The 26,366-nt window shown below is 42.9% G+C and overlaps 1 protein-coding gene across 1 annotated transcript in view; it reads left to right on the forward strand.

The window, feature by feature from the left end:
* Positions 1-8,714: 8,714 nt before the first annotated feature.
* LOC118796018 (SH3-containing GRB2-like protein 3-interacting protein 1) overlaps positions 8,715-26,366 on the forward strand; it is a 33,443-nt gene continuing 15,791 nt past the window's right edge. Inside the window, 7 exon segments of the mRNA XM_036554853.1 lie at positions 8,715-8,829; positions 12,856-13,021; positions 20,650-20,726; positions 23,310-23,326; positions 23,724-24,012; positions 25,492-25,616; positions 25,802-25,955. Coding sequence (XP_036410746.1) covers positions 8,715-8,829; positions 12,856-13,021; positions 20,650-20,726; positions 23,310-23,326; positions 23,724-24,012; positions 25,492-25,616; positions 25,802-25,955 — 943 coding nt within the window.

Consider the following 26,366-nt stretch of genomic DNA (forward strand, 5'->3'; position numbering starts at 1 on the left):
AAGAAGGTCCTTAAGATAGGGGGGGGCAAGCCCATTTAAAGCCTTAAATGTGAGTAAGAGTATTTTAAAAACAATCCGGTATTTAATAGGTAGCCAATGGAGAGAAGCCAGAACTGGGGTGATGTGCTCAAAGCGTTAAGTTTTGGTTAAGACTCGAGTGGCTGCATTTTGCACCAGCTGAAGGGGTTTTAATGACACGTTTGCACATCCTGACAAGAGGGCATTACAGTAGTCTAATCTGGATGTTACAAAGGCATGGATTAGTTTTTCAGCGTCGTTAATTGATACGATTTTCCTGATTTTAGCAATATTTCTCAGATGGAAGAAGGCAGTCCTAGAGGTGTTAGTTATGTGAGTTTCAAAGGAGAGCTCGGGATCAATAACAACACCAAGGTCTTTGATGGCTGCACTCGGGGCAAGGGAGACACCATCAAGGTCCAATGTAAAATGAGTGAGTTTGCTCCTGATTGAATTTTGGCCTATGACCAATATTTCGGTTTTGTCCGGGTTGAGGAGGAGAAAGTTTCGGGCCATCCAATTCTTTACATCTGTTAGGCAGGCCTCCATGTTTGAAATATTCAGAGGGACATCGGGTTTGACTGATATGTATAACTGAGTGTCATCCGCGTAACAGTGGAAATTAATGACATGTTTACGGATGATATCGCCAAGAGGCAACATGTATAACGAGAAGAGCAGAGGTCCAAGCACAGATCCTTGAGGTATACCATATTTTACTCTGGAACGAGCGGAGGATTCGTTGTTGATGGAGACAAACTGATATCGTTCTGATAGATAAGATCTAAACCAAGATAGGGCATGTCCACATATGCCAACCAGGTTTTCGAGGCGGTCAAGGAGGATACAATGATCGATGGTATCAAAGGCTGCACTTAGGTCTAGTAGCACAAGAAGAGAGATACAGCCATTGTCACAGGAGAGTAGAAGGTCGTTGAGCACTTTCAGGAGAGCGGTTTCCGTACTGTGGTGAGGTCTAAATCCGGACTGGAAAACTTCCAAAATGTTGTTAGAGTGTAAAAAGGCACAGAGTTGCTTTGATACCGCTTTTTCCAGAATTTTTGAGAGGAATGGAAGGTTCGAGATGGGCCTATAGTTTGACAGGTCATTGGGATCAAGATTAGGCTTTTTCAGAATAGGCTTGATAACTGCTACTTTGAAGGGCTGAGGTACGTGTCCAGACATAAGAGAGGCATTGATAAGATTTAATAGTGGTGTGCCAATTGCAGGCAATAGCTGTTTTAGGAAGCCAGTTGGTATGGGGTCAAGTTGGCTGGTAGAGTTATTAGATGAATTGAGAAGAGAAGAAAAGTCGCCAAATTCAATGGGTATAAAAGAGTCAAAGCGCGAGGCGGGCCTAATAGACATGTCTACATAATCTGGAATGGGACTGGCCAGGCAGGAACCAGAAGTTGATGAGAATTTTTGTATTGTGTCTCTTATCTTTAAGATTTTACTGTCAAAGAAGTTCATGAAGTCACTGCTACTATAAATTGCTGGTATGGTAGGGTTAACTGATGCAGGACTCTTGGTTAATCTGGCGATAGTGCTGAACAGGTACCTAGGATTGTCCTTGTTTCTCTCAATAAGAGTAGAGAAATATTTGGATCTGGTAGCTGTGAGGGCATGCTTGTAATTTAGGAGACTTTCCTTCCACGCCAGGAGAAAAACCTGTAGTTTGGTGGAGCGCCATTTTCTTTCGAGTTTTCGTGTGGCTTGTTTGAGGGCACGAGTATGGTCGTTATACCAAGGTGCTAGCTTCTTGTCTGTGATTTTCTTCCTTTTGAGGGGAGCAACGGCATCTAGAGTTTTACGCAAAGTAGATTCGATTCTGTCCGCGAGTAGATTAATTTCAGTTGAGCTGGGGGGATTCAGTTGAGAGGAGATTTCGTTGTGCAGGTAGTATGATGTAGGGAGCTCGTCGATAAAGGCATTTGCTGTAAGAGAGCAAAACGTGCGCCTGGAAGAAAATCTAGGCTCCGAGTATGTGAAGCACGTTAGTGGTAAATTGAAAGAGATGAGATAGTGGTCGGATAACACAGGATTGTGTGGCATGATTTCCACCTGGTTAATGTCTGCTCCATATGTGAGGACCAAATCGAGAGTATGGTTGCGGTAATGTGTGGGTTTGTCCACAGCTTGATAGAGTCCAATGGATTCGATGATGGACAAAAATGCTGTTCTGAACGGGTCATGTTCATTATCCATATGGACATTAAAGTAGCCTACTATTACAGCTTTTTCTATATTGACAACTAGGTCAGATAGAAAATTGGTAAATTCCGATAAGAAAACACTGTAAGGGCCAGGTGGCCTGTAAACTATAACAAGGGTAAATAGCTGAAATGCAGTCTTGTCAGGATGTGCAAAGCTAAGTACTAATAGTTCAAATGAATGGAAGTTATAGCCAGGTTTAAGGGTGGCACAGAGTTTGGAGCTGTGTACAGCAGCAACGCCGCCACCTCTACCAGTAGGTCGAGGGACCTGGTGATTACAATAACTGGGAGGAGTTGATTCGTTGAGAGCAACAAAGTCATTAGGTTTAAGCCATGTTTCAGTCAGGCATAAGATATCAAATTGGTGATCAGTAATCAATTCGTTTATTAATAAAGCTTTAGGTTGTAGCGATCTGATATTTATTAACCCAATCTTAAGGACCATTTGTCTACAGGTAGTACTTTCAGGTTTGGCAGACTTAATTTTTATCAAATTATCAGCACAAATGCCCCTACTGGATGTTTTTAAGAAGTTTGGGACTAGAGATGATAGCTGCACCCTCCCTCGAGGGGTGGATGCCATCTCGTTTTAAAAGACCAGGCCTCCCCCAAAACTTGTGCCAATTATCTACAAAACCCACGTTGTTAGAGGGGCACCATTCAGACAACCAACGATTAAGTGACGTTAATCTGCTATAGATTTCGTCACCGCGCCGCATGGGGATGGGGCCAGAGAAAATTACTGATTTATACTCATCCCCATCCCCTGCACCAAGCCACGTCTCTGTGATCCCAACAACATCATAATTACTATTACTCATAACAGTTTCTAGATCCAAAACTTTATTTTTTATGCTTTTAGCATTTAAACTTTCAGGGTACCACATGTGCTTTTCCTGTCCTTCCCCTCTACCCCCAGCTGCTCAAAACCACCTCTATTACAGTGCTGCTCTGACTGATTTACAATCATGGTTCTCTCACTTCTAATAAAATATTTAGCCATGGTGTATTCTATTCCAGCAGTCAGTCTATCCCTACCCATCTCACTGTATAACCTCCCTGTCCCCCCAAGCTCTAGTTTAAATAACCCTCTGCTACCCTAAGCATACGCCAGTGCAGCTGTATCCCTCCGGTTCATTTGTAACCAGTCCCGCTTGTACACGTCACCCCTGTTTCAAAAGGTGTCCCAGTGCCCCGTGTTAAACCTCCATATAAAGGCTTGCTTGCTTTGCTTGCACGTGGTACTGGTAGAATTCCAGAGAAGACTACCGTGGAGGTTCTGCTCCTAATTTTCCCTGCTAGCTCAATAAATTTTTCTTGCAGAACCCTGAACCTACCTCTACCTATGTCATTGGCCCCAACATGGACCATGACCACTGGATCCTCCCCCGCTCTGACCAGGAGCTTGTCTGCACTCTCCAGGAGGTCTCCAACCTGGGCACCAGGCAAGCAACAGACCATGCGAGACTCCTTGTCACGCGAACACACTATGCTATCTACCCCTCTAATGATTGAGTCCCCCACTATCACTAACTCCTTGGAGGATGAGGCTGCCTGGGTGCCCTGGGGCTCATCAGTCCTCCCACTCTCAGGATCGTGGGCCAACTCGTCCTGCAGTGACATGAAACGGTTGGTCACCGCGATCTCTGGAGATGCTGCCCCTTTTGGATTTATGCACCCCTTTCTGCCTACGCCCTACTGTAACCCAGCTCTCTCACTCCATCTGGTCTGTATCTTCCCCCCTACCTGGCTTTGGTGAGTGCACTATCTCCCTATAGGGTGTGTTAATCAGTTCCTAGAACTCTAACAATTCAGGATTACTGTGGACAACAGCTAGTTGGGCCTCGAGATCAAGAATCTTGTTCTTCAAGTGTTCAATGAGTCAGCAACGGTCACAGATGAACTCATCCTGGAGGTCTCCCTCCAGAAATCCAAACATCCGGCAACTCTCACACAATTTTGGCCACATATTTCTCCCCTAACTGAACACACTTTTCCTAAATAAAGATTTACTGCCAAGACAGAACTACCAGCTAAAAAGTGCTAGAAGCTCCGAGGTGGCCCAGAACAGCCATAGGCAGAAGTCAAGCACAAGAAATGCCACTTAGCCAAGATACAATAAAACTATGCTTACAGTTCAGCAGACACGCTAACACAAGGATGGACCAGAATCAGGATGTCCCAAAATCTAACACTGAAGAACAGTAAAAGAAAAAAGTGAACGAGCGAACAGACTAGCTAGCTAAACTACCCGACTAGCTAGCTAGTCCTGGGGTCTCCAACACGTCGCTCGTGAGCTACCGGTAGCTCGCTACCTGTTTTTGAGCAGCTCGCCAAAAGGTTCAAAGATTATGTACAAAAAATCTGACAACAAATAAATGCACCCTGGAAACCTACACCTATTTCAATCCAATCAAATACACAGATGTCCCACCCCCCCTCCAACACAAAATATCAGCTGTCAGTCATACAAGTTAGGTTACTGTCAAGTTTGCCAACACGTCATCACGTCAGTTACCCTGTAGGCTAGCTACTGAGGTAGCTACTGAACTAAAGCAAGGAGTTCGGTGGTGTTAGCAAGCCAGTTTAACTTATAAAATAGCCAGATTTATGATGAACAAAGAAAGTGGCCAGGCCAAAAAACATGCTATTTCCATGAGGAATGGGAACACTTGTTTTTTTTTTTTTCCATGAATGTGAAGGACAAGTGTGTGTGCCTCATCTACGGTACCAGTGTTTCAGTTGGTAAAAGATGCAACATTCAGCGCCACTTCAGTTCTTACATTAAGCGTTTTCCTCTCCATTGATGCCTATTATAAGGAAAAGGCTTAACGTGGCTTAATGTCCCAAAACAGCGATCAATGACCACCAAATTTGTCTGACATCTCACATGTCATAAACACTATCTCCTATCAAAAAGCTAAACTCTCCATTGACATCCATTATAAGGAAAACGCTTTGTAGCTTAATTTTCCAAACAGCGATCAACTAACAAAAAAGCAAAACTGAGAGGACAGCACTTAACATAACGTCGTCCTAACTACCATATTCCTTGGATTCTAGTTTTGCTTTTTTGATAGGAGATGGTGTTTATGACATGAGAGACATGTCAGACATATTTGGTGATCATTGGATGCTATTTAGGAACATTAAGCCACCTCAAGCCTTTTCCTTAGCCTAAAGGCTAATGGGCATCAATGGAGAGGAAAACGCTTAATGTAAGATAATGTCCATACTCATAGGATTTCGGTTTGATTTTTTGACAGGTGGAAGTATTTATGACAAGACATGTCCGAGAGAAATTTGGTGATTACTGGATGCTATTTTGGAACATTAAGCCACCTCAATTAGAAAACAAGGGTATTTCTGTGCACCGCACGGACCATTCCATGACAGCTACTGGCAAGGCAACGGGAGGTGGTGTATACTTCTTTATTAACAACTGTTGGTGCACGGATGTGGAAATAGTCTCTCAATCCTGTTTGCCAGTGCTGGAACAACTAACAATAAGGTGCGTAACATTCTATATCCCACGGAATTTCCCTGCATGTTGCTAACTGGTGTCTATAGCTCGCCGTGAGCTAATGCAGTGGCGGCGCTGGACGAACTGTATGGAGCCATTAGTAGGCAGAAGATTTTGCACCCTGAGGCCATTTTAATTGTGGCGGGGGACTTCAACAACTGTAACCTGAAATCTGTGCTACCAAAATGTTACCAACAGGTCAACTGCCCAACCAGAGGCAATAAGACTGTCGACCACTGTTACTCCACAATCAAGGCAGCTTATAGGGCTATCCCACGACCTCACTTTGGGAAATCCGACCACCTGTCAGTGCTCTTGCTACCCAACTATAAGCTGAAACTGAAGTGCACACAGCCCACTATGAGGACAGTACAATGCTGGACTACAGAATACGAGTCCAAACCTCAGGGATGCTTTGAATCAACAGACTGGTCAAGCTTTAAGGATTTAGCCTCAAGTTTGGATGAGTATGCTGAATCAGTCACTGGCTATGTTAGATTATGTGTGGATAACTGCATTCCAGTACAGACTATTTGCTCCTATCCCAACCAGAAGCCCTGGATTAAAAGCGACATTCGCCTGAGGTTGAGGGAGTGCACCACTACTTTTAAATCGGGGGACAAGGAATGCTACTAAAAAATCCAAGTACGACCTACGGAGAGCCATCAAAGCCACTAAAAAACAATATAGGGACAAACTGGAAAATAACTACAGTGGCTGGGACACGCGGCTCATGTGGAAGGGGCTGCAGGCAATTACGGATTACAAATCTAAGCCCACTGTGGCTACCAACACCTCTGCCTCTCTCCCAGACAAGCTTAACAACTTTTATTCTCGCTTTGAAGCTCACAACTTGGATCCAGTGACAGCAGCACAGTGGTCACCCGATGTAGTCGATGTACAGGTGACGGAGGCTGATGTGAGTAAAACTTTTAAAAGGGTTAAGGTAGGCGTCTTCTTTTTCCCGAACACGTCCTAGTTTAGAGACGCATGTTTTAGGTCCCAAAACGAGGACATGCTCGGGAAAAAGAGGACGTATGGTCAGTTAAGGTTCGTAAAGCTGCTGGCCCAGACGGCATCCTTTCCCGTGTCCTCAAGACATGCTACACTCAGCTATCTCAGGTCTATACTTTAACCTGTCCCTGTCATTGTGTGTGGTTCCATTGTGTTTTAAGGAAACCACCATTATGCCTATACCTTAATGATCACTGACCTATTGCTTTGACCTCTATTATTATCAAGTGTCTGGAAAGGTTGGTTATATCTAAAATATATATAAAATGTAACATTCCTGCTACCCTTGACCCATTACAGCTTGCCTACTGTTCTAATAGATCTGTAGATGAGACTCACTTGTTCTGCATACTGTTTTAGTACACCTTGAAAAGAAAAATACATGTCAGAATGCTGTTTATCGATTATAACTCTGCTTTTAATACAATTGTAACATCCAAGGTGGTGTTGAAACTCAGAGGTCTTGGTCTGGGCAACTCTATGGAAAGGGAAAACATACTCATCTACATTAGTTCTAAGGACCAGCGTGCCTCAGGACTGCTGTCTCAGTCCCCTATTGTACATGTTTATACATGACTGTTTTGCCAAATTTGACAACAGCAGCATCATACAATTTGCAGACGACACCACAGTGATGAGAGGGCCTATAGGAGGGTAGTGGAAGAGCTAACCATATGGTGCCATGATATCGACCTCTTTCTAAATGCCAATAAGACAAAAGAAATCATTGTTGACTTCAGAAAGGTCAGAGAAAATCACATTCCTATTTCCATCAATGGGTCATCTGTTGAATTGAGTTTTTAGATTTCTTGCCATACACATCTCAGACACCCTCACACCAATTGTATCCTCAAGCTCTTGTGAACTTTTATCGCTGTACCATAGAGAGTGTACTGACAGGCTGTATCACAGTGTGGTTTGGCAACTTGACTACTCAGGACTGCAGACTGCTACAAAGGACTGTAAAGACAGCAGCAAAAATCATTGGCAAAGAATTACCACAACTTCATAACATCTACACCACTCAATGCGAAAGGAAAGCCCAAAACAGCATTAAGGACACCAGCCACCCCGCTCATGTTCTGTTCTCACTCCTTCCATCTAAAAAACGTTACCAGAGCATCAGGCTTTCTTTTGCATTCAGATTCGCCCACTCCAGAGAACTTTGTGCAAATTTTGTCCAACTTGCAACTGAAAAGGTATGATGATTTAAGTATGATGTTTGTTGTACAGCTTGTTACATGCATGCAACACTCCATATTGTTTCCTGTTTGCATCCAGACATGCTAGCTAAGGTATACACATGTTTGGGTTTATGCAAATGATGAGATGTCAGACATCAAATGAGATATCAGATATGAAATGAGGTGGCAGACATGACTCAGAAAAATAGTTGGCTGAAGTAGTTTATTTGGACATTCTTCTGAACAGATCAAATTATACATTAGAAGCTCATAAAGTAGTCAATTTAGGGTCTGTAACAAATATACAAAATCTTTACTCTTTGTTTAATGTTAGAACAATATCAGAAAATTACACAGCAGAATAAATCAGAACACTGGCCATTTTAAGCACCTGCAAAGGAATGTGTTTAGACATCTTAGATTATATGATTATATTCCATATTTAGACATTCATTCGTTCGTTCATTCCGACAACTACAAGATTTTTTAAGCTTCCGAACTTGTATGGAAGCGAGCTTATGTATCATACCACTACGTCAGTCCAAGACCCGCTCTGCATGTTTACATTTAAGCCGAATGTGATTGGTTGATATTTTTAATGACGTTAACACTACAATCTGATTGGTTCATCAACTAGAGCTATACCGCATTTGGCTGAGCAGACTGACAATTAAAATATGTTTGTGAAAATATATGATCAAACCGGAGCTGCCAACAAATTTTAGACTTTATAGAATTGTTGAATATCATACATAAAAAATGGTTTACTCTATCGACCAACTGCACCGCTTCGTGCCGACCGCAAGACCACGGCATCACCGGACAAGGGCGACCGCCTGGAAGGACGCCGAAAGCGGTGTGGGAGGAAGCCAAGGTGCAGTAAGCAAGTCAGCATTCATGCCAGGCTAAAGGCTAACCCTAGCCGACTGGCACTCCCATCTGTTTTGCTCTCCAATGTCTGCTCCATCGACAACAAACTGGACCACATAAGACTGCTCATGACCTCTCGAAAGGAGATGAGATACTGCTGTACTCATCTTCACCGAGACGTAGCTGCAGGAGCATATCCCGATTCCGCCATTCAGCTGGACGGGCTAACCTGCTTTGGCCGGTAAGACCCGAGGTGGTGGCCTGGGTGAACTCTATGGGAAAATCAGTGAGCTACAGACGGCTCACCCCAACGGCTTCTTCATCGTTGCTGGGGACTTCAACAACAGCAAATTTAAGGACAGTACAACCGAAATTCCACCAGCACATAGACTTTGCCACACACGGGGATAACATGCTGGACCTTGTATACACAAGCATCCACAGTGCATACAAGGCCGCACCCCGCCCCCACTTCGGACAGTCATACGACTAGTGGTGTTACCCTTGAAACTGAGCCTTCGAAGCTTGTGTCAAAAACATGAAGCACGTCCTGTCGGAGCTCCGCATCAAGGCTTGTATTGTTTTCGCAAAATGACGTCACCAGTGACGTTAGAAGCCTCGTTTAAGTGCTGCTTCAAGAAAAGTTTAAAGTTTGTTGCAACGTTTTGACTATTTCTCTCAAATGCATGGGTTGTCAGTGTTAGAGGTAGCTGGAGATTTTGAGTTGCGATTTTGTGATAATACTATATTGATTGAGATGGAGCCAGCAACGTGTAGACAACTGATTTGATTTCTCCAGCTTGTAGGCTTTGATATTCATGAAATATAATATAAGCCTAATTATTATGTTGTCATTTCGTGTTGTCACGGATCATTTTTGTGGTGGTAAACCTCTCCCAGTCTAGGCCAATTGGACTGGAGGCTTCCTCCACACTTTGATGCCTTCTGGAAAATAAGTCCTCACAGAGTCTGATGTAATCATGGTTGTTTGGTTTATTGCATATGGTGATCAATCACACACAGTAAGCCGGGTTTCTCCGCAGAGAAACAGGTGTATATGCGGTGTAAGAAAGTTAAGAGAAAAAGTCCATTTATTTAAATACATTCCACCATTACATAGTTTAAATGTATAAAAATACTATACTATTAAAATTGGGCTAAGAGCTGGTTGGGGAGAAGTATACTCACCACTAGGGATACCCTCATGTGAAAGATACTCACCCAAGTGCTCTCTCATTCAATCTCAAACCGCAAACGCGTGCCTACGTGATAAAGTGCAATTAGCATTAAGACACACAATGAAGGGGAATACCAATATGCTAACCGCCCCACCAAACAGCTCCTTGCCCACTTTACTAAAACAGTTCTAAAAACAAGCAGTTAAAACTACCTACGACCAGTTGGTTTGAGTTGGACTGCGTGTAGGAACACGCCACAACGCACATAAAACAATAGAAGTTCCCGCTGTCTAACCTAGCCCACTCCGCTGAGGGCGGAACTATCTAGAGGCAAAACAGCAGTTAGTGTTGCAGGAGGGGACAACCTAAAACACAAGGACACAATCAACTCCGCATCGTCGCACGCATTATAAACACAGGAATTACCGTAAATGCTGGACAGACGAATTTACGCCATGAATCATTACCTCAACAAAACACAGCAGGAGACACTACTCCCAAGAGCTCACAGACAGAGGCAAACTCTATGGCTCCAGCACTGGCCGACCGATACTCTGAACAAACATAAAAGCATTGGGTTAATAATACATGTGTTGACATACCCGCATGCGCTTCCCGTTTAACGCCACTATGAAATATACCTACCTATACAGCAGATAGGGTATAAGATTACCTCGGTAGGCAAGCGCAGGACAGCTGACAGCGTGCGGTCCAACACCACTGTACAAACAGGAAACGGGAGATGCACAGATCCGGAAACAGAAGCAGGGTCGCTAAACAGGCAGATGTAAGCAGGTTACATAAGGAAAGCTAAGTAGCTATGCGTAAGATACCACACCCCCAATTATCTAAGCCATGTAAAGTAAGAGGACAGCCTACCCAGGTTACACATACTTACACTAGGGTCCAAAATTATTGGGACACTCACTTTTTTTCCGAAAACCCACAATATTTTTGCTGCATATTCCATCAGACATTTGGAAAGTCATATTTATGTCAATGTCAATTTCAGCTTCATCTTTTGTGACCATGTTCCAACCTTGTTAGGTTTATATAGGCTTCTGTATGATGCTCAATTAGGGAGCAGGGCAATGTTCAATCAGGCCTAATTGAAGTGATGATCATTTTTGTTCATTTGTCTGCACTCAATAAGTATGTAGGTACCTTTTAAAATTAAGTTAATGTCATGGAATTGTCAGTTTGTTTGGCAGAATTAATGTCATACATATTATTAAAATATGGGAAATAAGGGTAGTCATCAGACAATCGTGTGCCAATCACATAAAGAGATGTTTTGAAAATGTTAATAGTTGCCAAAATATGTAACTGTTTTCGTAAATTAGGTTCGAGTGATAAAACTAATAGCTACATGGACACATCCACACTTAACCACAAAATGCCCAGGTGTCCCAATAATTTTGGACCCTAGTGTACATACACATACTATTATCCTCTGTTACACAGACGTCATGCAAGCATATAATGTGTGTATAAGTAGCTATAGTTCTCTGTGCAAGAGAGAACATTGCTGTGTGTATGAAAGTGTGATTGTTCATGTAAGAGGGTATAGTAGTGTTTTTTGTAAGAGTATAGTGGTGTATGTATGAGAGTATGATAGTAAATAAAAGAGTGTGATTGTGCATGTAAGAGGGTATAGTAGTGTTTGTGTAAGAGTATAGTGGTGTACGTGTGAGATTATGATGCTGTGTGTGAGACCAAGTATGAATTATCTCCCAAGGGGCCTCTCATAGTACGGTCTGCTGTTTATTATTGTGACTTATTCAACCAAGAAGCAGGAGTGTGAAAATGGGTGAAGAAATTAGTAAAGATATTTACAGAAGTTTGACCTGTCTTCATAATGTGATTACTTCGGTATGTACAAATATGTGACTAGCATCATTACATTACATTACAAAGCTCCGGTTCCGCTCTTTCTTGTGATATGTGTTCCATATTTGCAATGACAAGTTCTTGGGTAATTCAAACTAGAGCAAAGCTGTGGAGAAGGACGCAGAGCTGTATGCAGATTGTAACTATGATTGAATTTACAAAATAACACTTACCATAAACACTTAAAATGAACTATTTCTTTATTTGACATGACTTTCATGTGTATGCCTATGTATGTTAATGCATCAGGCCTTTGCTAACCCGTAGGCTAGCGCACATCTCGGCGCTGTCACCGTGCCGAGATTTTTTCTCGTATCGTAGGGGCGGCAGTGTAGCATAGTGGTTAAGGAGCAGGTCTCGTAACCGAAAGGTTGCCGGTTCGATCCCCACTGGGACACTGCTGCTGTACCCTTGGGCAAGGTACTTAACCCACAATTGCCTCAGTAAAAAATATCCAGCTGTATAAATGGATAACATTGTAAAGAACTGTAACCTATGTAAGTCGCTTTGGATAAAAGCGTCTGCTAAATGAATAAATGTAAATGTAAATGTATTTCCATTGACAAGCAGGTGTCCCTAGAGTGCATTCGAAGCCTCGAGAAATGAACCACTTTTCAACACATCTGGCTGGAAAGCTTCAAGGCTTCATGAAGCTTCATCTCGCCATCACTACAGACCACATCTCCGTTTTACTGACTCCAACATACAGACCCATGCAAAACGGGTCAGACCAGCCCTGAAGGAGGTGAGCACCTGGCCTCAGGGAGCCACATCAGCACTCCAGGACTGTTTTGAAAACTCAGACTGGGAAATCTTCAGATAAGCTGCCATATATAGCAGCTTTGTGGACTTGGAGGAGTACACAGCCTCAGTGACTGGCTACATTAGCAAGTGCATTGAGGATGTTACTGTCTCCAGAACTGTCACCACCCGAGCAAATCAAAAACCATGGTTCTCTGCAGATGTGCACACTTTGGTGAAAGCCAGGGATGCCTTTAAGTCTGGGGACAGGGAGGCTCTCATCACAGCCAGAGCCAAACTGGCCTGGGCCATCTGGGCGGCAAAGCGTGCCTATGCAAAGAAGATCCACAGCGACTACATGGACTCTAAGGACACACGGCGCATGTGGTAGGGAATACAAACCATCAGGGACAACAAACCAACACCTCAGACTTGTAGCAGTGACACCTCCCTACCAGATGCGCTGAATGACTTCTAAGCACGTTTTGAGGCACAGAACAAGGTACTCGCGAGGAAGACCACCCCTTCACCCAACAACCAGGTCATTTTTTTATTGGATTTTATACAGAACAAAACAGAACAGTCTTCAAAGCAGTTTCAAAGAAATAGCCCCCCCCCACCTCACCCTCTAGCCAGCCCCCACCCTTCCTCTCTCCTCTCGCCCCCCCAGCCCTTCCTCCCCCCTTACCTTTTTTTTCTTCTTTTTTATAATTTAGCCTCCCAGAGGAGGACAACATCTTGTTCTATCTTCTCCCTTATTTCCATGTCTGTGGTAAATCTGTATTTTTCAGTGGTCTGAGCCTAAGTATGTGACACGTGAGTTCGGCTTTAGTCCAGATAGGTTTGCGAAGTTGTCTAGGTCTTTTATAAGGTAGACATTTATTAGGGGTCCAAGCACCGAAGGTGCCGGAACCCTCTTGTTTTTACTTGGATTATTATTATTAGGGGTCCAAGCACCGAAGGTGCTGGAAGCGTCTTGTTTTTACTTGGATGATGATGATTATTATTATTATTATTATTATTATTATTATTAGGGGTCCAAGCACCTTCGGTGCTGGAACCCTCTTGTTTTTACTTGGATTCTTATTATTATTATTAGGGGTCCAAGCACCGAAGGTGCTGGAACCCTATTGTTTTTACTTGGATTATTATTAGGGGTCCAAGCACTGAAGGTGCTGGAACCCTATTGTTTTTACTTGGATTATTATTATTATTATTATTATTATTATTATTATTATTATTATTCCGCTGCTTTTGCAGTCTTGGCCATAAAACCAAAACCATACATCGAAAAGTCACCAAATTGGTAGGAAGGTAGAGGGTCATGTCCTGAACAATTGTTTCCAATATGGCATCCATAGGTCACATGACCTGGCAGCCATCTTGGATTGAAATTGCCATATTCCAAAGCTCAGCCCACTTGAACCACTTGACGAAAAGTCACAAAACTTGGTATACAGGTTCCCCTCATCACAAGGAACAACTTTGCCTCTAAAACCTTTCAAATCCGCCATATTGGATTTTGAGCTAATTTGCATAATTATGATTTCAGCAAAAATGACATCTTCTCCTGAACAGTTGGGCCGATTTGCACGAAACTTGAAACACATCATCTTGAACCAAATCCCGACTTAAATTGCAAAAAAGAAGCTGCTACATCAAAAAATTGTCCAATTCAAACAACCTCATTATAGCTAGAGACTTCAATGCCACCATTAACCCCACAATCGACCGCTCCAGCACCTCTGGCAACTCAAGGAACTGGCACTCTACTGACATAATAAAGCAATATATGGAGGACTATGGCCTTAGCGATAGTTGGAGAATGAGAAACCCGTCTTTAAGGGAATATTCATACTTCTCATCAGTTCACCAATGTTCATCTAGAATCGACCTATTTATTGTCAGTAACTCACTTATACCCAAGATTTCAAATAACACAATTCACCCAATTGTGATCAGTCATCGTGCTCCTGTCTCTCTGTCTATAAATATACAAACATATGTTAAGACTCCAACAAGATGGCGCTTCAATACCTCACTGCTAGAAGACCCCAATTTTATAACATTCATAAGGTGAGAGTGGGCATTCTTTCTGGAGATGAACGACTCTCCAGACACCTCACCCTCACTGCTATGGGAAACTGGGAAAGCCGTAATCAGAGGAAAAATCATATCATACTCTTCACATAGGAAAAAACAGCAACAACAATTGGAAAATACAATAGAACAAAGAATCAAACACTAAATAAAACGAAATATCTTGCAATCCCAGTGAACCAAAACAATATGAATTAAAAGAACTCCAAACACAAATTGAAGATATCATACAGAAAAAAAACACAGTTTCTAATTCATCAACTGAAATATAATGGTTTTCAATACAGTAATAAAGCAAACAGTAAATATTTGGCAAATCTACTCCAACACAAAAAAGAGAAATCAATCATCCTATCCATCTTGAACTCTACAGGAACCATCACTCAGAACCCACAAGATATAAACAACGTATTTCGAAACTTTTACAGCTATCTTTACTCCTCTGCTCACCAACCTACACAATCTGAAATTGATGCTTTCTTTAACAATCTGACCTTACCGAAACTAACTGCTAAACAAATTAATTTTCTAGATGCACCCCTTGACCTCAGTGAACTCACCACAGCTCTCAACAACATGCCAAGTAACAAATCTCCCGGACCAGATGGATTACCAGCCAAATTCTACAGACACTTTTGGGACATATTATCACCACTATTCAGAGTAATTACAGAAATAAAAACCTCCTCCACCATACCCACACACATGAATACCGCTGCTATGACATTACTATTAAAACCCAACAAAGATCCAACTCATCCCTCTAGCTACCGACCTCTCTCACTAATGAATACCGACTTGAAAGTTATGACCAAAGCACTAGCAACCAGAATAGAAACAGTCATCCCCACGCTCATTCACCCAGATCAGACAGGCTTCATAAAAAATAGACACGCCACAGATAATATACGCAGACTTTTCAACCTAATCAATATATCACAACAAACCCAACAGAAAACCATTATCATTTCACTTGATGCAGAAAAAGCTTTTGACAAGGTAATTTAGTCCTTTTTATTCAACACATTACACAAGTTTGGTTTTGGAGAGTTGTTCATCCACTGGATTACAACACTGTACACATCACCCAGAACCACCATTAACACTAACGGAATCACTTCACCAAGTTTCACACTGCACCAGGGCACCAGACAGAGATGCCCACTCTCACCTTCTCTCTTTGCTATTTTCATTGAACCTTTAGCAGCAGCAATATGACAGAACAGCAAAATCCAAGGAATTCAGGTAGCTAACATACAACATAAAATCAGTCTATATGGAGATGATCTACTACTCTACTTACAGAACCCATACATATCACTTCAAGAAATTTTCAATATCATCAATAAATTCTCAAAAATTTCACATTACACTATAAACTGGAATAAATCAATCGTATTACCCCTCTCAGAGGATGGGATTCTGGAGCTCAGGACTCTCCCCTCTCTCTTCACACTGGCAACATCAAGTACCTAGGAGTTAATATGTCCCCCAGGCTGCCAGAGCTCTTTAACCTCAATTATACTCCCCTCCTCAGAAAAATTGAAGACGACTACAAAAGCTGGACCAAACTCCCTCTCACACTCATCGGAAGAATTGCTGCAGTCAAAATGAAAACCCTACCCCAGATTAACAACCCATTTTCTATGATCCCCACTACCCCTACAGATAAATGGTTTAAAACACTCAATTCATTAATAACACAATTTTATCATATCATATGCCGGGCTCGAGGCACCAAACTTCCTTCACTACTTCCTCGCAAATCAATTACAGTACTTAGTAAAATGGATCCAAATACACAAATACAATTACCCCTGGCTGGAACTAGAACAAAACCAATGTACAAACATCTCAATTGCAGACCTCCCCTTCCTCCCAATCAAAAAATCTAACTACTGTAAACTCATTACTATCTCTACAACTCTGACAGCCTGGTGGAAAATGAATCAAATCACTAAATCATCACCAGCACTAAATAAGTTCACCCCACTCTGGCACAACCCAGTCTTCATGTTGCAGAACAAACCTATTTACTTCTCCACATGGGCAAAAAAGGGAATCACACACCTTCACCACCTGTTTGAGACTCATCAACTCATATTATTCAACACACTCATACAGAAATATGGGGTTGGGAGAGACCAATTCCTTCAATATCAACAACTTAGATTCAGAATTAAAGACAAAACCAGTTTAACCAACAACACATTACAAGCCTCTCAATTAGTTGATGAACTCATGAAAATCAATTACTCCAAAAATTAACCTCCAAACTATATACACTGATCTCCAACTCAAATAATACAATAACAATACCAACAACCAAGTGGGAAGCTGACTTGGCCCTCTCTCCCAACCCTGATTTCTGGGAACAAATCTGTAAGAATACCTTCTCCATGACCACTAACACAAACCTGCAGCTCATACAATATAAAGTCATTCACAGAACTCACATCACTCAAAGTAAAAATTTAAAAATGGGACTAGCCAACACAGATATCTGTTCACAATGCACTTGAGGTAGCACAGACAACTATCTTCACGCCATCTGGCTCTGTCAACCAGTTCAGTCTTTCTGGATCACAGTTTCTGAGACACTCTCCACCATCCTGAGCTACAGAATCCCACCATCCTCAACACTGTCTCCTTGGTGATATCTCCAAAGTTCACATCCCATCAAAACTCAGGAATCCGTTGCTCATTTCTCTAACTGTCGCTAAGAAAGTAGTCCTCCAAAACTGGAATCAAGGAAATCCTGTCACATCACTCACTGGACTAATCTAATTTCAGAATACATTTCAATGGAAAAAAGTAATGCTCACAAAAAGAACCAAATATCAGCCTTTGAAGACATTTGGTACCCATTTCTAACTTTTCTAAATTCAATCCAAACATAACTGCAAGCCGTGTATATTACCAGACACATACCCCCCTGCTCCCATTTTTCTGGTGCCCCCCTCTCCCCACCCCACCTCACCCCCTGACCCCTATCCTTCCTACTCTTGGCTCACCCCCCCCCCCCTTTTTATTTTATTCACTTATTTTGCCTGTCAGTTACCACAATTACACATACACATAGACACATGTCACTTACACTCTTGCAGAATATATCTGACAACCTCTTTCAGCATCCCTAAACCGTGACCACCAAATGTGAATCATAGCTTACTTTACTCAATCTCTAATAACTTGCCTCTTCATGTTCGTCAACTGTCTTGTCTAGTCCTGTCTTCCCAGTTCTGTGCTATTGTCCCGTCTTACTCGTCACTTTGTTTTGTCTTGTGTTTTCTTTATTTCACATTCTGTATGTTGTGCTATACACAATCTCCCCCTTTTATGGATATCCATAAGTATAGTATTATGAGTGTATTGCCTTATTAAAAATAAAGTTGTCCTCCAAAGAGGGAGGGGTGGTGGTGGGTCTTTTAAAAAAAAAAAAAAAAACATGGCCGCCACAAGCCAATCAATTTGCCTGATTTCCTAATTAATATGCAAATTAGCCAATATCATTCATCATTGCATCAATCATTCTGAAATTTCTTCACAATGACAAGGCCTCACTGATATGACATTCCAAATTTGAAAGCGATCCGTCAAAAAACACAGACTCCACAAGCGCTTGAACACACCCGTTTTTAACCCAATTTTTAATATGTGAAAAATATACTTAAAAATCGTCTTCTCATGAACCGTAACTTCAATTAATGCCAAATTCACTTGTAGGGCCTTTGGGGTATGCTCTACCTAAATTGTGAAGGAATGGTCGCTACGTCAAGTAACATCAGAGCTATGTGTCAATGAAATTGCAACAGTGACATAATGAGTTTTTTGACATTTAATTCTCATGTGCTTCTGAACCACTAGCCTGATCAACACAAAACTTGGTATGTAAAACCGTTACCCTGACCTCTGTCTAATTTATGAAGGAAAAGCTGCTACATCAAAAAACATGGCCACCACAAGCCAACTGAGTTGCTTAATTTACTAATTCATATGCAAATGAGCCAATATCATTCACCATTGCATCAATCATTCTGAAATTTCTTGTGCACAATGACAAGGCCTCATGGACAAGATATTCCAAATTTGAAAGTGATCCTTCAAAAAACACAGACTCCACAAGTGCTTGAATACGCCCATTTTGAACCCAATTTTTAATACGTGAAAAATATACTTAAAAATCATCTTCTCATGAACCGTAACTTCAATTGATGCAAAATTCCATATGTCAGGCCTTTGGGTATGCTCTATCTAAAATGCAAAGGAATAGTCGCTACATCAAATAACATCAGAGCTATGTGTCATTCAAATTGCAATGGTGACATAATGAGTTTTTTACATTTACATTTACATTTATTTATTTAGCAGACGCTTTTATCCAAAGCGACTTACAAAAGTGCATACAGTAAGTATAGCGACAGTACGGGGACAGGATGTGTACAGTTCCACAATGAGACAGCTCTCAGCTGAGAGCAAGGTCTGTTTGAGGACACAGTACTATCAGATTTGTATAACTACAGCGTATAGGGCAACTAATACGATACACCTTCAAACAGCAAGCTTCAACAACTTCAAATGGCAACAAGAAACAATTTAAAAAGCACAGCAATTTATGACAGCACTGATTGGGGGGGGGGGGGGGCAGCAATTGTGTGCTGGGTCAGTCCAGGTAGAGTCTGTAGAGGTGTGTCTTCAGGCCCCGTCTGAAGGAATGTGGTGAAGGAGCTGTCCGTAGCAGGACAGGGAGTTCGTTCTACCACTGGTGAAACACCGATGTCTGGCAGAAGGAGCACCTCCTGCCTTGACCATGCAAGGAGTGAGGCGTCCAGTTGCTGCTGAGCACAGGGGTCGGGCTGGTGTGTAGGGCTGGATGAGTTCTTGGAGGTAGGCAGGGGCTGTCCTGTTGATTGCAGAGAAGGCGAGGGTCAGGGTCTTGAATCTGATCCTGGCAGCGACAGGAAGCCAGTGGAGGGATTTAAGCAGGGGAGTAACATGGGAGAATTTGGGGAGGTTGAAGATTAGTCAGGCAGCTGCATTCTGGATGAGCTGCAGAGGCTGGGTGGTGCAGGCTGGGAGGCCTGCAAGGAGAGCGTTGCAGTAGTCCAGTCGAGGAGGAACTGTGGCCTGGATAAGGAGCTGCGTCATGTATGTTGTCAGGAACGGACAAATCCTCCTGATGTTGTGGAGGAGGAATCGGCAGGCCCGTGGCGTGCGAGCAATGTACTCCTTGAAGTCCAGGTTGCTGTAGAGGATGACGCCCAAGCTCTTTGCTGACTGGTTTTTGACATTTAATACTCATGTGCTTCTGAACAACTAGCCTGCTCAACACAAAACTTGGTATGTAAAACCCTTACACTGACTTCTGTCTAATTTATGAAGGAAAAATTACTATATCAAAAAACATTGCCGCTACAAGCCAATCATTTGCTTAATTTACTAATTGATATGCAAATGAGCATATCAATTGCAACTGCATAAAATTCAAGACCCCCAGGCAATTAGCTTATTTGTGCTTGGACCCCGGAATTGCTGCTTGCAGATTATTAGAAACATCATAACATCCATCAGTGTCGTAACCATGTTCTCCATTTTGTAATCAAATCCCCTATTCTGGATCGCACCTCCCCCAGGTGAAGAGATTGCCAGGCCGCGACACTCTGTGCTCACGCCAGCTCCCCCACCGAGCGCGTCACCTACTGAGTCAGTACCAATTTCACGGTGGTCCACTGCTGTTTGACCCTTGGGCAATGGCTCAGCCTGAACTGTCTCAGTAAATATCTAGCTGTATTAATCAATACCATGTAAAAACTGTGAATTGTGTAAGTTGCTCTAGATAACAGTGTCCACTAAGCAGTATGAAATGAATGCATCTGCCTGGGTAGTGAAATCTCTCGTGTTTGTCTCTCCTGCAGTGAGAGGATACCAGAAGATGCTACTGCCCTGTTTGGGCCTCCTCTCGAGACAGCCTTTGAAGCAGAACAATCAGAAGGTACTGCTGTGCCAGAGCATGAGCTGTGCACACATGTGTTTTTGTGTAGATGAGTGTGTGGATTGTGTTGGGGTAAGTGGGTTGAGTGAGTGAGTGTGTGGTGTGTATTGTGAAGTGCTGGGGTGACTGAGTGAGTGTGTGAGTGTGTGGTGTGTACTTTGAAGTCTTGGGGTGAGTGGGTGAGTGTGTAGTATGGATTTTGAAGATTTGGGGTGAGTGTGTGTGTTGTTACGGCCAGACTCCTGCAAAAGGTGACTACAGGCAGTCACAGGACAGTTAGCAGGATAAATACTCTGCACATAAAAGTAAAAAAACCAAGCTACTCACACTTAGGTGTTTGGTCCAGCTGGACAGACGATGCAGTGGCAAAGTGTTTCAAAGTTTAGCTGGCTAGATAGTATTTGTACGGGTCAGAGGAAAGATAGGTGAAAAGATAGGGGTGTCCTAGAATTTCAGAAAGAGTGGGTTGAGAGGGGGAAGAAGGTAATGTGGAGTGGAGAAAAGATGAGTTCTGGAGTACGGTGCACAAAAGAATGAAATAAAACGGTGGGGACCGGCCTGTCTGCAATAGACCGTCGGACCAGCTCCACCGTCCTACCCAAAACAGCAAAACAAAACTATAAAATAAACGCGACAAAATGCACCACCGTGTCACGGACTTTATACACACAGTTGCGCTTAAATTCTATATAAGTGAACGGCTAGATTTGCACAATTTGCACAATATGCCACACGGGTACTCCATAGACGCCATAGACATCTAAAATACCTGAGGTGGACACCTTCATGCACCCGTGACCCTGACATCACATGACCCTTAACCCCTACTCTTGTGCACCCTTTGCCTGACGTCATGTGACATACCCGTAACAGTGTGGGGTTGATTGTGAAGTGTTTGGAGTGAGTGGGGTGTGTGAAGTGATTAGATGGCAGTCTTAAGAGACAGGTCTTGGAGACAGAAATGAAAGCCCTTTAAATCAGATTTGTTTTCCCACTTTCATTTAGACATGGTGACCCACAACATCAAAATAAAAGAAAAGGCAACACATTTCTGAGTATTACTTTAAAATAAAAAACTAAAACACCTTGATTGCATTCATTTACACACCCATTATAATGGGAGTTGTAACTGTGTTCATGATTTGGATGGTGAATGTCTAACCATTCACCATACAAATCGAGTCCAAAGCTAACTGACTTCACCCGTGACCAATTGAAGTGATTCTAATTAGTTAAGGATAAACTCAGCTGCTCCTGTAGTTTATCTCAGCAGGTTTCCTTGTTTCTTACTTATAGGCAAAAAGGAGCTACCAAAACATCTCTGGGATCAAAGTGTTCAGAGGTACAGATCAGGAGAGGGTTATAAAAAGATATCAAAGGCCTTAAATATATCATGGAACACTGTAAAAACTGTAATCAAGAAATGTATTAAATATGGTGCGACCAGAACCTTGCCATCAAGTATTAATTTAATGGCTTCAGACTTATGCAACAAAGTTTTTTTAAGACTTTCAAACACTTTTTTTTGAAAAACTGAGGTGCCTGATTTTCACTTTGATATTTTTGGTAATAATGTCTAAATTAAAGCTAAATGAGTCTTTTAGTTCTTGGACAGGTGGGATTTCCTGCATCTTGTTTGCACAGGCCTCATGTAGAAACAGACAAGGCTCATGTTTGCAGTGCTCCAGGCAGAAATTGTCTGTAAGTGCTGATCTGGGATCAGCTTTGTCATGTAGCTTACAATGGTTAAATTTAGAATTGTGGTTGAGAAATCTGAACCTAGATCTGATCCCAGTACTTGCCTCTAGGGTTTGCAGTCCCCGTTCTTTCCTTATTGGCCTTGCAGAAAGCAGTGACTCTACAGTCTGCAGCTGAATAATGTCCTCCACTCCCACACATTTCATTGGTCCCTTCACATATCTTTCCACTAGAACCTCCTACCACAGACGAATAAGAAACTCAGACAATGCACAATGGATGCATAGTACATTGATGCAAAAAAACCTCTACAAAAATGGTAGGTTACTCAATACTTATTATTAGGTACCTAAATACATGTTCTTTGTTGTGTCAGTAGAAACAATTGCAAACATAAATTTCCCATTAAGTTAGAGTTAAACAGTTGGTACACATTACCTCACATAAACCAGCACTATACCAGAGCAAATCTAATCAATGCCTTCTAAATTGTTCTGTGTAATTTGGTCCTGTGTTCATATAGTGCATAAACAATGCATTATCCTCTACACTTAGCAATAAAGCTGCATGGAAGGACTGTTCCAAATAGATGAGAAATTAAGTAGTAAAATGCCACACTTCACCGTTCAGGTCTGATAGGAGCAGTAAGCAGGCTAGGTTATGTGATAACAGCCTTATACTGTCCCCCACAGGAAACCAGCCATTCTCATTTGGGTTTTTTGTTCTTGAAATGCAGTGGAGTACGTGTTGTGTGTTGCAGTGACCTGTCTACAGTTGACACGGCTATGATGATTTTGTGCTTCATCCAGATGTTGTGGATATAGCTGAACCTGAGGTGTGGGGTGTGCCTAAAAATGAGTCATGTCATGGCTCGCCTCTACCCAGACCCTGTCCTGCAGGAAGTAAGCTCTCACTCTCATTTTTTCTCCTCTTCCCTAAAGGAAGGAAATGGCACAGGGACTGAAATGCTTGAGATTTAATGTCCAATGTGTATTTGTCTCTCATGTCATAGTCAATAGAGAAACCATGCAGACTTAGATGTTCCCTTTACTGGCCTGACATTAAAACCATGTCAACCTCACAACAAAGGCACTAAAGAGACACAAGCCTGGGTGACAGTGAAATGGATCTGCAGCTCCTTTTACTCATTACTGCTCCATTTAATGTGATTGCTCTGGTCAGTTTCTGACCAGAGCAATCACATTGAGTGAGTCACGTATTGAGTGAGTCACGTATGCATTGCACAGTTAGGTTCCACCCCAGGACCCAGCCCCTCCTCTCCCCACTACCCCTTCCCAGGAGTCACCCCTGCCCATCATCTGTCCAGCCCTGACACCCAAGGACTCCCCAGAGGCTCCTCTCAGCCCCTCTCCCCTGGCAGAAGTGTCCCCCTCCCACAACATACCCCCACCCCTTTTCCTGAGCAAAGAGAATCGGAGGAGCCCTGACGCATTGGCACTAAAGGAGGCGCCCGAGCCCACTGCCTCCCCCAAAAAGCTAACCATGGGCCCTCGAGCCACACCTCCGCCTCCACCCCCTCCCACCTACAGGGCAGTGGTATCCTCACCAGGACCTTGCTCTGGACCAGGTACCAGCAGCAGTGTGTCCCCCTCCCGCTCTCAAATTCAGTGCTACAGCATCACCGATGTTGCTACTACTACACTGCTACACCGCTATTACATAATTTCTACTACTGCTGTATTGCTACACCACTATTACTACTACTTCACTACTACACCACTACTACTTTACGTCTACTGCTGTACTGCTGCACCACTACTACTCTACTACTACTACCACCACTACTACTACTACTGCTGCACTACTACACCACTACTACTTTACTGCTAATGCTGTACCACTACTACACTACTACTAGTGCTACACTGCTACACCACTACTACTACTGCTGCACTGCTACACCGCTACAAACCCACTGCCACTAATACTGCACTGCTACACCACTATTACACAATGTCTACTACTGCTATACAGCTACAGCCCTGCTTCACTACTACTACTGCTGCATTACTGTACCACTACTACTTCACTGCTAATGCTGTACTGCTGAACTACTACTACTCTACTACTACTGGTGCACTACTACTTTACTACTACTGCTGTACTGCTACACCACTACACTACTACTAGTGCTACATTGCTACACCACTACTACTACTGTTGCATTGCTATACCACTACAACCCCACCACCACTACTACTGCACTACAACACTATTACTCTACTACCACTGCAGCACTGCCATAGCACTACTGCTGTACTGCTACTAATGCTGTACTGCTGCACCACTACTACACCACTGTCACTACTGTTATTACTCCTCCAGTACTATTACACCAACATCTGTTATTCAGTCAGGCTGTGTATTCATGTTCATGTCATTTTTCGATATGTTTCATGTTATTTGCTAGTACATTTTACTGCTGTGTCAGCATGCATATCCTCCTGCATGGTTGTTACAAGTGCTTCATTACTGGAACCTCATGCATACATTTTCTTTTCAAACCTAAATATTTCTGAACCACAAAGGCCATTTAGCTGCCGCAGCCCTGCCAGATGCAGAGAGAAGTATGAGGATCCCTCATGTAAAATGACTGTGTTAAGGAAAGATTTGGACACAGGTGAACTTCATTTTGCTGAAAGGTCAGATGGCCAGTACAGCCAACCAGAGTGGAGCACCCTTTGTAGACCAGGCTGGGAGGATTGGGCTGAAACCTAATGCTGTGCTGATGTGTATTTTCTAGCTCATAATAGTTCACTGAGCCAGGGAGTGTGAGATCAGAGAGGTCTAAATTAACTAGTGGCTTGATCCCCAGTCTATCACCCCCTGGAGGAAGCAGGAGAGCTGGTCCACTGGTTGCCTCTGCTCCTGGTGCTGGAGACCTATAGGTCCACACAGCTGTTTTCCAGCCAGTAACTGATGATGAATAACCAATGGCTCCAATTTAGTTATTCAGACTTTGTTTGTAATGAAGACCAGGGACCTATGGACATCCTGTCACCACCATTGCTGTTTCTCATCATTTTTGTTTATCTTTTGCACACAGGGTCCTCTTCCCCAGCCCAGCCTGCCACCCCGCTGACTGGCAGCAGCCCAACCCCACCCCCTCCTCCACCCCGCCCTCCCTCACATCCCAAACTGCCTCCTGGGAAACCATGCATAGGGGATGTGGTAAGTACCCCTCTCTGCACTCTCTAAAGAAGGCTTACATTACTGCAGTGCATTTTAAGCCATGCAGTATACTGAGAAGTGAACAGGATCAGTATAATTTGGGTCTAGTGGGTGGGGGCAAGGGGAGAGACTCCACACTGGAACTGAAACTGGTTTGTTTTTTGTTTTTGTTTTTTGCCCCCAAGGCCCGGCCATTCAGCCCCCCTGTTAGCTCCTCCAGCCCATCACCCTTCGCACCTCTTGCTCGGGCAGAGAGTACCTCCTCCATCTCATCCACCAACTCACTGAGTGCCACCACCACACCTACTATCGGTAAAGAGTTGTCCATCTCTGTGTCAGGTGTGCACCGCCTCATGTCGTCCCCGCCGCCTCGATGTCTGACTGCTTCGTGTCTCCCAGATTTGACCCTTAAAACACCACCACGGTAATTCTGTCAGGGGGAAAAACCCTGGGGAACTTTTAGGTTGGATGTACCAGGAACCATTAACAAGGACACCATTGACTTGGTGTGCGTCTGGGACATCCTACCAAACATTAGTTTCCCTGGGAATCATGGTCACATTCTTAATGATGCTTTACAGAAACTGCTACATAATAATGGATAGGTTAAACACTATTGCTTTAAAGAACAGTGCCATTTAATGCCTGCAATATCAAAACAGTCTGCTTTAGCTTTCTTCACGTGCAGTAAAGGAGCTGGCATTTGCACGCTTGACCATTGTTTTGTCTTTGAACTGTGGAAACTGAGGA

This window comes from Megalops cyprinoides, chromosome 20, assembly GCF_013368585.1.
Source record: "Megalops cyprinoides isolate fMegCyp1 chromosome 20, fMegCyp1.pri, whole genome shotgun sequence".
Lineage (NCBI taxonomy): Eukaryota > Metazoa > Chordata > Actinopteri > Elopiformes > Megalopidae > Megalops > Megalops cyprinoides.